The sequence below is a fragment of the Narcine bancroftii genome, chromosome 4 (genome assembly GCF_036971445.1).
Source record: "Narcine bancroftii isolate sNarBan1 chromosome 4, sNarBan1.hap1, whole genome shotgun sequence".
NCBI lineage: Eukaryota > Metazoa > Chordata > Chondrichthyes > Torpediniformes > Narcinidae > Narcine > Narcine bancroftii.
Window position 1 is genome coordinate 200,777,170 of NC_091472.1, and position 12,862 is coordinate 200,790,031.

Sequence of the window (12,862 nt, forward strand, 5' to 3'; positions counted from 1 at the left end):
TGTTCTTATCAATTCTGCTAGTGGTTCTATAGCTAACGCAAACAATAAAGGTGACAGTGGGCATCCCTGCCGTGTTGACCTGCTTAAGTTAAATTGCTTTGATACATGTCCATTTACTGTCACTTTCGCTAATGGTCCCTTATATAATGCTTTAATCCAATTAATATACTTCTCCGGTAAACTGAATTTTTGCAATACTTTGAACAAATAATTCCATTCTACTCTGTCAAAGGCCTTCTCTGCGTCTAAAGCAACTGCTACTGTTGGTGCTTTATTCCCTTCTACTGCATGAATTAAGTTAATAAATTTACAAATATTGTCTGTTGTGCATCTTTTTTTGATAAATCCAGTTTGGTCTAGATTTACCATTTTCGGTACATACTCTGCTAATCTGTTTGCTAATAGTTTAGCTATTATCTTATAATCTGTGTTAAGTAAAGATATTGGTCTATATGACGCTGGTGTGAGTGGATCTTTCCCTTGCTTTAGTATTACTGTAATTATTGCTGTTTTACATGAATCTGGTAAGCTTTGTGTTTTATCAATCTGGTTGATTACTTCCAGGAGGGGCGGAATTAATAAGTCTTTAAATGTTTTATAGAATTCTATTGGGAATCCATCCTCTCCTGGTGTCTTATTATTTGGTAATTTTTTTATTATCTCTTGTATTTCTACTATTCCAAATGGCTCTGTTAATTTATTTTGTTCCTCTATTTGTAGTTTTGGTAGTTCAATTTTAGTTAGAAATTCAGCTATTTTCCCTTCTTTCCTTTCATTTTCAGTTCGGTATTTGTTCATAGAATTCTCTAAAGTTTTCCTTAATTTCTTTTGGATTATATGTAATTTGTTTGTCTTTTTTCCTTGATGCCAATACCATTTTCTTAGCTTGTTCTGTCTTAAGCTGCCATGCTAGGATTTTGTGCGTTTTTTCACCTAGTTCATAATATTTCTGTCTTGTCTTCATTATATTCTTCTCCACCTTATATGTTTGTAGTGTTTCATATTTTATTTTTTTCTCCGCCAATTCTCTTCTTTTAGTTGTATCTTCCTTCATTGCTAATTCTTTTTCTATATTTACTATTTCCCTTTCCAACTGCTCTGTTTCCTGATTATAGTCCTTCTTCATCTTGGTTACATAACTTATTATTTGCCCTCTAATGAATGCTTTCATTGCATCCCATAATATAAACTTATCTTTCACTGATTTCGTATTTATTTCAAAATACATTTTAATTTGTTTTTCAATAAATTCTCTAAAATCCTGCCTTTTAAGTAACATGGGGTTTAATCTCCATCTATACATTCTTGGAGGGATGTCCTCTAACTTTACTGTCAATATTAAGGGTGAATGGTCCGATAGTATTCTAGCTTTATATTCTGTTTTTCTTACTCTATCTTGCATACGAGCTGATAACAAAAATAGGTCTATTCTTGAGTATGTTTTATGTCTAGCCGAGTAATATGAATATTCCTTTTCATTTGGGTGTTGTTTCCTCCATATATCCAAAAGTTGCATTTCTTCCATCGATTTAATTATAAATTTGGTTACTTTGTTCTTTCTGTTAATTTTTTTCCAAGTTTTGTCCATATTTGAATCCAAATTCAGGTTGAAATTCCCTCCTATTAATATGTTTCCTTGCGTATCTGCTATCTTCAAAAATATATCTTGCATAAACTTTTGATCTTCTTCGTTAGGTGAATATACATTGAGTAGATTCCAAAACTCCGAATATATCTGACATTTTATCATTACATATCTCCCTGCTGGATCTATTATTTCCTCTTCTATTTTAAATGGCACATTTTTACTAATTAATATAGCTACTCCTCTTGCTTTTGAATTATACGATGCTGCTGTTACGTGTCCTACCCAATCTCTCTTTAATTTCTTGTGCTCCAATTCAGTTAAGTGTGTTTCTTGCACAAATTCTTTATCAATTTTTTCTTTTTTCAGTAAATTTAGCAGTTTCTTCCTTTTAATTTGGTTATGTATTCCATTAATATTTAAAGTCATATAGTTCAAAGTAGCCATTTTATACTTTGTTTATCTTCCCTTTCCGTTTCTCCATCATTACCTTTCCTTCTTATCCATTTCTGTTTTCTTGTTTTGAACCCTTTATAAGACAACATTCCTAAAACATCATACATTTTCCTTATTCTCCTATTTAAAACTTCTTTAGCCCCAATCTCCCCTTCCCCTCCTGAGTTGTCCTTTATCCCTTGTCGGACAACCACATCTCCCCTTTCCATTTGGATTTGCGAATTCACTCGCAAGCGTCAGCTGATTTTGCAGTGACCATAACTCCTCCCCACCCAGCCCCCCCAGAAAAGATTTCACTTTTCATATCTAACAAAGGTCACTCTTTTAATTCCCTCCTTATTCCCTCTATTCCATTTCCTTCCCTTATTAATTCTTGTCTATACTATCTATATTTTCCTCTAAATACGGATACATTCATGTATGCACATTATACATATACACACATATACCTCTTTACCCACATACATATAAATCGTGGTCATTTTTACTCTTATTACATGTCTTCATCTCTCTGTTTGTTTTGTAGTTGTTCTGCAAATTTCCTTGCTTCCTCTGGATCCGAGAATAGTTTTTTTCCATAAGATCGTTTTCGATGTATTGAACTCCTTCCTCTTCTTCAGGAGTTCAAAACTTATTTGTCTTTTTAGTTCGCAGTCTTTTGTACTCTCGTTACACGTCTTCATCTCTCAGTCTATTTTGTAATTGTTCTGCAAATTTTCGTGCTTCCTCTGGATCCGAGAATAGTCTGTTTTGCTGTCCTGGAATAAATATTTTCAATACCGCTGGATGCTTTAGTATAAATTTATACCCTTTCTTCCATAAAATCACCTTTGCTGTATTGAACTCCTTTCTCTTCTACAGGAGTTCAAAACTTATATCTGGATAAATGAAGATTTTTTGCCCTTTGTACTCCAGTGGCTTGTTGCCCTCTCTTTTTCCATTGTTTTCTCCAGTACCTTTTCTCTTGTAGTATATCTTAGGAATTTTACTAAAATAGATTTTGGCTTTTGTTGTGGTTGTGGTTTAAAGGCCACTGCTCTATGTGCCCTTTCTATTTCCATTTCTTGCTGTAGTTCTGGACATCCTAGGATCCTAGGGATCCAATCTTTTATAAACTCTCTCATGTTCTTGCCTTCTTCATCTTCCTTAAGGCCCACTATCTTTATGTTATTTCTTCTGTTATAATTTTCCATTATATCTATTTTCTGAGCTAACAGTTCTTGTGTCTCTTTAACTTTTTTATTAGATTCCTCTAATTTCTTTTTCAAGTCCTCTACCTCCATTTCTACTGCTGCTTCTCGTTCTTCCACCTTGTCCATTCTTTTTCCCATTTCTGATAAGGTCATATCTATTTTATTCATTTTCTCTTCTGTATTGTTTATTCTTCTTCTTAAATCATTAAATTCTTGCGCTTGCCCTTCTTTAAATGACTCCATGTATTCTTTAATAAGAGAAAGTATATCCTTTGTCTTGCCTTTCCCTTCTTCTTCTATTTCACTGTACTCTTCTTCTTCCATTTCTTCTTCATCTGGGTTGGCCATCTGTTGTTTCTTTGTTGTCTTTTTCTTCTCTTCTTTCTTGTTTTCGTTGTCTTCTATGTTCTCCTCTTGCTGCAGCTGTTCTGCAGCTGTCATTCCCGGCTGTGGAGATCGACTCCCCAGCTGGTCACCCCTCCCGTCGGTGTGTTTCGCGCATGCGCAGTTGCGCACTTTTACTCGGCTCAGCGAGCCATTTTTGTAGTCCACTTTCTACCGACCTGAGGGAGCGGGTTTCTCTCTCCACCGCGGGCCTCTTCGAACAGGTAAGGCCTTCTCCTCTTCTTCCGTTGTCTTCTCTTCCTCTCTTCTTACCGTTGGTTTCGATTTTTCTTTTTTCGTTGCCATCTTCTTTCCACCTTTATACTCACTTTAATTTTTATTTTTGTGCCTTTGTGTTTTCCTTTGTTTTTTCCGACTTTTCTGGAAAGGGCTGGAGTTCACCGTCCGGCCACGACTCCATCACGTGACTCCTCCTTTTTTTTCTTTTTAACGGATTTGTAATCGGGGTTTTAACAAAACCTGCGAATTAATAAATGACCGAGCGGATCCCTATTCGGTCCCGATGTGACCGTGGCTGGAGGAAGGAGGTTGGGGTGGGGGGATCCGGTCAGCAGGATCGTGCCCAGCCGCCAACTAAGGAACTGATTGTTGACCAGGAAAGGGATGCCAGAGGTATACAATCCAGATTCAGAGGTGGAGAGGGTGAGCACATTTAGGTTCTTGGGAGTCACAATCTCAGAGGATCTTTCCTGGACCCCACACACCAATGGCATCGTGAAGAAAGCACGTCATCGCTTCTCCTTCCTCAGGAGTTTGCGGAGGTGTGGTATGACACCAGAAACCCTGGCAAATTTCAACAGAGGAGTAGTGGAAAGTGCGCTGACCAGCTGCATCACAGTCTGGTATGGGGACACCAATACCTTTGAGCGTAAAGCCCTGCAAAAAGGTAGAGGAAACAGCCCAGGATATCATAGGGAAAACCCTTCCCACTGTCAAGAACATTTACAGGGAACACTGCCGTCAGAGAGCAGCAGGAATCATCAAAGACCCTCACCACCCAGCACACACTCTGTTCTCGCTGCTGCTGTGGTGTCAGTGCCACAAGACTCGCACCACCAGGTTCAGGAACAGCTGCTATCCCTCCACCATCAGACCCCTCAACAGCAAACTCAATCAGAGACTCATTTAAGGACTCCGACGTGCACTTTATTGAAGTTAGTTTGTTTACATTTGTTACCGGTTTACAGTTCTTTATTTGTTTACGATGTGTACAGTTTATTTGCACTACCAGTTAGTGATGATTCTGCTCCGCCCGCAGTGAAAAGGAATCTCAGGGCTGTATGTGATGTCGTGTACGTACTCCGACAATACATCTGAAACCTGACTTAACTATTTGCCTTTTCTCAGTTCCCTCGCGTATCTTCAGCACGAGGAGTGTTCCTCGGCAGATGAAGAAAAGGAAGCAAGGACCTTGTTACCTGGTGTGCTACTCACCTCAGGGCACCCAGATTCCCATAGTAGAGCTCATCATGGTTTGCAGCGCATCTCCCGCTGGGAGGCTTTGAATCAGCTTGCTGCCGTCCGATGCAGACCTTGCACAGTTTGCCCTTGCTACTGGATCCCGGCATGCATCCCTTGCGGAAGTAATCGGTGTAGGCTGGGGGGGGAGTGGGAAACAGGAACTGACCTAATGCGGCAGTTTTACCATTCAGTCAGAATGAGGCTACCTTGGTTTACGTCTGGTGCCTGTGACAGGCCTAAGGAGATTCATCATACGGAGTTGACACGCAAGCGAAAGGAGCAAAATGCATGCACGCGCACACAGATGGGCACGCAAACTAATGCACGTATGCACTCAAACAGCCAGAGACAGACACAATCAGATAACCTCAGTGAACAAAGAAATAGAATCAATGTTAATGATCAAGGAGCCTCATCAGAATTGGAATGGACTTCTACTGTCTGTTGGAATTGATGCATTCTTTCTCTCTCCCATGCACGCGCTCACGCACGCAAGCATACACATGCACACGTGCATACTCATGTACACGCACACACACACACCCCTCAGCCTTTCTATCCAGGACTCCAATTCCACTGCCTCTCTCTCTTGATGGGACACCTCTCCACATCTCACTGTATATGAAACCTCTCCCTGGCTCTGTGGGAGACCAGTTCCTCTACCTCCCTGGAACAGCACTACCTCTGACACAGCACTTGATCTAGAACCATAGAACATTACAGCACAGGCAAAGGTCCATCCCTTCTAGTCTGTGCAGAACCTTTTTGTTTGCTTAGGTCTAACTGACCTGCACCCAGTCCCTAGCCTCCAATACCTCTCCCATCCATGGACCTGTCCAAATTCTCCTTAAATATTAAAATTGAGTCCACATTCAGCTGGCAGCTCATTCCACATTCCCACCACTCTCTATGTGAAGACATTCCCCCTCATGTTCCCCCAAAACTTTTCCCCTTTCACTTTTAACTCATGTTCTCTGGTTTGTATCTCACCTACCCTCAGTGGAAAAAGCCTATCTACATTTAAACTGTCCATCCCCCCTCATAATGTTAAATACCTCCATCAAATCTCCCCTCATTCTTCTACACTCCAGGGAATAAAGTCTGAACCTGTTTAACCTTTCCATGTAACTCAGTTCCTGAAGTCCGGACGACATCCTAGTAAATCTCTGCACTCTTTCTGTCTTAGTAATATCTTTCCTGTACCACAACTGCACACAATACTCAAGTTTGGCCTCACCAATGTCTTATACAACTTTACCATAGCATCCCAGCTCCTGTACTTAATACTTTGATTTATGAAGACCAATATGCCAAAAGCTCTCTTAAAACCCTATCCACCTGTGACACCACTTTCAGGGAATTATGTATCTGTATTCCCAGGTCCCTCTGTTCTACTGCACTCCTCCGTGCCTGACCATTCATTGTGTATGTCCGTTCTTGGTTTGTCCTTCCAAAATGCAACACCTCACACTTGTCTGCATTAAATTCCATCTACCATTTTCAGCCCATTTTCCAGCTGGTCCAGATTCCTCTGCAATCTCTGAAAACCTTCTTCCCTGTCCACAACATCTCCAACCTTAGTGTCATCTGCAAACTTGCTGATCCAATTTACTACATTATCATTCACATCATTGATATAGATGACAAACAGCAATGGTCCCAGCACCAATCCCCAAGGCAAACCACTAATCACGGGCCTTCAGTCTGAGAAGCAATCATTCATCTTCACTCTCTGACTTCTCCTATCCAGTCATTATTGAATTCAGTTCACTACTTCATCACGAATACCTGAAGTCTGAACCCTCATGATTAACCTCCCATGTGGGACCTTGTCACGTAGAAAGCATCCACAGCCTTTACTCTGTCAACTTTTCTGGTAACCTCCTCAAAAAACTCTACAAGATTGGTTAACTATGACCTACCATGCACAAAGACATGTTGATTATCCCTAATCAGTCCCTGGCTATCCAAATAATTGTACATCTGATCTCATAGAACATCCAATAATTTACCTACTATTGACATCAGTCTCACTGGCCTATAATTTTCAGGGTTACTTTTGGAGACTTTAAACAATAGAACAACACGAGTTACCCTCCAATCCTTCTGCACCACATCTGTGGCTAAGGACATTTTAAATATTTCTGCCAGGGCCCCTGAAATTTCTACACTGGCCTCCCTCAAGACCCGAGGGAATATCTAGTCAAGGCCTGGGGATTTATCCACCCTTATTGCTTTAAGTCAGCAAGCACTTACTCCTCTTTAATCTGTTTTGGTTCCGTGACCTCACTTACTTTTCCCAACTCTGTGCCTGTTTCCTGCGTGAATACTTGGGGTAAATCTCTGTTATGCTATTGGCTGCTGCTGGCTGGACACGCCTTCCGAGGCTGATCCTACCCATAGGCCTTTGCATGCTCCTCATTTCACTCTGCCTTGATCAGTGAGTGAGGTTGACGGCTGTTTCAGTCTATAGTTAATAAAAGCCTGTCAGCTTCACAACTTCAGTCTTTTGTGATTGTTGATGGTACATCAATACTGATGAAAACAAATATTTAAGATCCCTCCCATCTCTTTTGGCCCCATACTAAGCTAACCACTCTGATCTTCAAGGGGACCAATTTTGTCCCTTACTATCCTTTTGCTCTTAATATACCTGTAGAAACCCTTAGGATTTTCCTTTACACTGTCTACAAAAGCAACCTCATGTCTTTTTAGCCTTCCTGATATCTTTTTTGAGATTTTTGTTCCATTTATTTTTGTACACCTCACATAAGAAGCCAAATAGACTGAATACACTTGATATTGTCCAATCTCAGAAGCTAATCCGGCCCAGGCCTGGTCAGTACTTGGAGGGGAGATGGCTGAGGAACATCAGGTGCTGTAGGTTTCTGTGAGGGGCACTGGGAAAGTGGCAATTTTCTGTCTGCCTTACGATAGACAAAAGTCAAAGAATTTTATGTATGGTCATACCTTCCCTGTTCCTCAACTCCACCCATATAGCCTCAGGAGACGAGCCCTCTTGTCTGCCTGTCTGAGCACATCTGTGATAGTTTCACTGACGAGTAATGCCACTCCTCCCCCTTTCTATCACCTCTAAACCAATGACTGACCAGAATATTCAGCTGTCAGTCCTGCCTCTCCTGCAGCCAAGTTTCACTAATGGCTGCAATGTCATAATTCCACGTGCTAATCCATGCTCTAAGCTCCTCTGCCTTTCTTACAATACTTCCTGCATTGAAATAGATGACCTGAGAAAATTTACACCATGTACAGCACTTTGACTTCTTACGTTACATGCAATTTTCGCATTATCCACTCCCACCTCCACTCCTTTTACTGTCTGGCACTCTGGGAGGGTTCCCACCGCACCCCCCCCCCCCACCCAGCAAATCTAGATTAAACCCACTGGAGCAGCACTCACAAACCTTCCTTTCCATCCTGTCAGAACAGGTCACACCTTCCCTAGAAAGAGAGCCCAATGATCCAGAAACCTGAAGCCCTCCCTCTTGCACTATGTTTTTCTTCTTCTTTGGCTTGGCTTCGCGGACGAAGATTTATGGAGGGGGTAAATGTCCACGTCAGCTGCAGGCTCGTTTGTGGCTGACAAGTCCGATGCGGGACAGGCAGACATGGTTGCAGTGGTTGCAGGGGAAAATTGGTTGGTTGGGGTTGGGTGTTGGGTTTTTCCTCCTTTGCCTTTTGTCAGTGAGGTGGGCTCTGCGGTCTTCTTCAAAGGAGGTTGCTGCCCGCCAAACTGTGAGGCGCCAAGATGCACGGTTTAAGGCGATATCAGCCCACTGGCAGTGGTCAATGTGGCAGGCACCAAGAGATTTCTTTAGGTAGTCCTTGTACCTTTTCTTTGGTGCACCTCTGTCACGGTGGCCAGTGGAGAGCTCGCCATATAACACGATCTTGGGAAGGCGATGGTCCTCCATTCTGGAGACGTGACCCACCCAGCGCAGCTGGATCTTCAGCAGCGTGGACTCGATGCTGTCGACCTCTGCCATCTCGAGTACTTCGACGTTAGGGATGAAAGCGCTCCAATGAATGTTGAGGATGGAGCGGAGACAACGCTGGTGGAAGCGTTCTAGGAGCCGTAGGTGATGCCGGTAGAGGACCCATGATTCGGAGCCGAACAGGAGTGTGGGTATGACAACGGCTCTGTATACGCTTATCTTTGTGAGGTTTTTCAGTTGGTTGTTTTTCCAGACTCTTTTGTGTAGTCTTCCAAAGGCGCTATTTGCCTTGGCGAGTCTGTTGTCTATCTCGTTGTCGATCCTTGCATCTGATGAAATGGTGCAGCCGAGATAGGTAAACTGGTTGACCGTTTTGAGTTTTGTGTGCCCGATGGAGATGTGGGGGGGCTAGTAGTCATGGTGGGGAGCTGGCTGATGGAGGACCTCAGTTTTCTTCAGGTTGACTTCCAGGCCAAACATTTTGGCAGTTTCCGCAAAACAGGACGTCAAGCGCTGAAGAGCTGGCTCTGAATGGGCAACTAAAGCGGCATCGTCTGTAAAGAGTAGTTCACGGACAAGTTTCTCTTGTGTCTTGGTGTGAGCTTGCAGGCGCCTCAGATTGAAGAGACTGCCATCCGTGCGGTACCGGATGTAAACAGCGTCTTCATTGTTGAGGTCTTTCATGGCTTGGTTCAGCATCATGCTGAAGAAGATTGAAAAGAGGGTTGGTGCGAGAACACAGCCTTGCTTCACGCCATTGTTAATGGAGAAGGGTTCAGAGAGCTCATTGCTGTATCTGACCCGACCTTGTTGGTTTTCGTGCAGTTGGATAATCATGTTGAGGAACTTTGGGGGACATCCGATGCGCTCTAGTATTTGCCAAAGCCCTTTCCTGCTCACGGTGTCGAAGGCTTTGGTGAGGTCAACAAAGGTGATGTAGAGTCCTTTGTTTTGTTCTCTGCACTTTTCTTGGAGCTGTCTGAGGGCAAAGACCATGTCAGTAGTTCCTCTGTTTGCGCGAAAGCCGCACTGTGATTCTGGGAGAATATTCTTGGCGACACTAGGTATTATTCTATTTAGGAGAATCCTAGCGAAGATTTTGCCTGCAATGGAGAGCAGCGTGATTCCCCTGTAGTTTGAGCAGTCTGATTTCTCGCCTTTGTTTTTGTACAGGGTGATGATGGTGGCATCACGAAGGTCCTGAGGCAGTTTTCCTTGGTCCCAACAAAGCTTGAAAAACTCATGCAGTTTGGCATGCAGAGTTTTGCCGCCAGCCTTCCAGACCTCTGGGGGGATTCCATCCATACCTGCTGCTTTGCCACTTTTCAGTTGTTCGATTGCCTTATATGTCTCATCCTGGGTGAGGACCTCATCCAGCTCTAGCCTTAGGGGCTGTTGAGGGAGCTGGAGCAGGGCGGAATCTTGGACTGAGCAGTTGGCACTGAAAAGAGATTAGAAGTGTTCTGACCATTGGTTGAGGATGGAGATCTTGTCGCTGAGGAGGACTTTGCCGTCTGAGCTGCGCAGCGGGCTTTGGACTTGGGGTGAGGGGCCGTACACAGCCTTTAAAGCCTCGTAGAAACCCCTGAAGTCGCCAATGTCCGTGCTGAGCTGGGTTCGTTTGGCGAGGCTAGTCCACCACTCATTTTGGATCTCCCGGAGTTTGCGCTGAAGATGGCTGCATGCGCGATGGAAGGCTTGTTTCTTCTCTGGCTTTGTAAGGTGAGCCTGGTGGGCAGCTCGCTTCTTTGCCAGCAGCTCCTGGATTTCCTGGCTGTTTTCGTCGAACCAGTCCTTGTTTTTCCTGGAGGAGACGCCCAGTACCTCTTCAGTGGATTGCAGTATGGTAGTCTTCAACTGATCCCAGAGGGTTTCAGGGGACGGGTCCGTGAGGCGGATTGCATCGTCGAGCTTTGCTTTGAGGTTTGCCTGGAAGTTTCCTCTCGCTTCGTCTGACTGCAAGTTTCCAACATTGAACCTCTTTCTGGGTGCTTTACTGTTCCTGGACTTTGGCTTGAAATGAAGTTTGAGCATGCAGCGAACCAGCCAGTGGTCAGTGTGGCATTCCACGCTGTGCATGACCCTGGTGTGGAGTACATCTCGTTTGTCTCTTTCTCGCACCAGGACGTAGTCCAGGAGGTGCCAGTGTTTGGATCGGGGATGCATCCAGGTAGTCTTAAGGCTGTCCCTCTGCTGAAAAAGGGTGTATGTAATGACAAGCCGCTGTTCTGCGCAGAGCTCCAACAGGAGGCGCCCATTGTCGTTGCACTTGCCGACGCCATGCTAGCTGCATTATCCTCCTTCATGGGTAGCAATCCTGGACGTCCTGTCCTTTAACTTAGCACTTAACTCCCTGAACTCTCCTTGAGCGACCTCCTCACCCTTCCTACCCACATCATTTGTCCCTAGATGGACATCTGGCTGCTCAACCTCCCTCCTGAGAATGCCATGAACTCAATCTGAGAGATCTCAAACCCTGGCACCAGAGAGGCAGCATACCATCCGTGATACTTGATCTGTTCTACTGAACCTCTTATCTGTCCCTCTAACTATGGAATCCCGTATCACTACAGCTCGCCTCCTCTCCTCCCTTCCCTTCTTAGCCACAAGACCAGACACCATGCTGGAGACCTGATTATTTTGTTTGTCCCTGGTAGGTTGTTACTCCCCACAACAGTATCCAAAGTGGTAATACATTATTGAGGGGACCAACCACAGGGCTGCCTTGTACTGCCTACCTGTTCCCTTTCCCTCTCCTAATTGTCATCCATCTACTCTCCTCGTGCCTCCTAGATGTGATAGTGTCTCTGTAACTCCTGTCTATCACCCTCTCAGCTTCCTGAATGATCTGGAGTTTATCCAACTCCAATTCCTTAACTCGATTTGTCAGGAGCTGCAGCTGGATGCACCTCACACAGATGAAGTCATTAGGGCTAGTGTTGGCTTCCCTGATGACTCGCATTCTGCAAGAGAAGGATTCCCCTGCCTTGGCTGCCATTCCCACTGTTTATGATTAGAGGAACTAAATCTATGATATCTAAAGGTTGCCCTTTCCGTGCCTACCTGCTGAATCTGTTTTGTTCCTTAAATAGGATACTCTTTCTTACTCCAATCCTACTATCCCTCATCTCTTTCCTGTTCTCACCAAAGCCTTACCACTCCCTTAATGACCGCTCCCTCAATGACCACTCTGCTACACAGTCCTTCACTTCTTCAGTGATACTCAGACTGTTGAGCTAAAGCCTTACCACTCTGACAGGCCACTCTGATGACCGCTCCCTCTGGGTCCTTCCTCACTCTCTCCCTTTTTAAAATTTTTTTTAAATTTTCACACTATGAATCATATTGACCAAAATACATATAAACATTTCCCTCTTGAATATACATAGTGTCATTTTCTCCCCTTTTCCCCCCCTCCCTCCTTCCTATCCCCCTCCCCACCCACTAAATGTTCAACAATACATTAAACCCATTAAACAATGTCATCACACAATGAAAATAAATAAGAAAATTGTGTCATCTACTTTTACACACTTTTCGTCTTCTTCTCATTCTGTCATTTTAGATGGTGGAGGTCCGCTGTAGGATCTCTCTGTTGTGTTCCATGTACAGTTCCCAAATTTTTTCGAATACTGTGATGTTATTTCTTAAATTATATGTTATTTTTTCCAATGGAATACATTTATTCATTTCTATGTACCATTGCTGTATTCTCAGGCTATCTTCTGATTTCCAGGTTGACATTATACATTTTTTTGCTACAGCTAAGGCTATCATAATAAATCTTTTTTTGTGCTTCATCCAAA

General features: G+C 43.5%; 1 protein-coding gene across 1 annotated transcript in view; it reads right to left on the bottom strand.

Annotated features, from left to right (window-relative positions):
- The window catches only part of sxph (saxiphilin), a 184,933-nt gene that overhangs the window by 16,997 nt on the left and 155,074 nt on the right, over positions 1-12,862 (bottom strand). Inside the window, exon 13 of the mRNA XM_069933630.1 lies at positions 5,074-5,236. Coding sequence (XP_069789731.1) covers positions 5,074-5,236 — 163 coding nt within the window. The remainder of the gene's footprint in view (positions 1-5,073; positions 5,237-12,862) is intronic.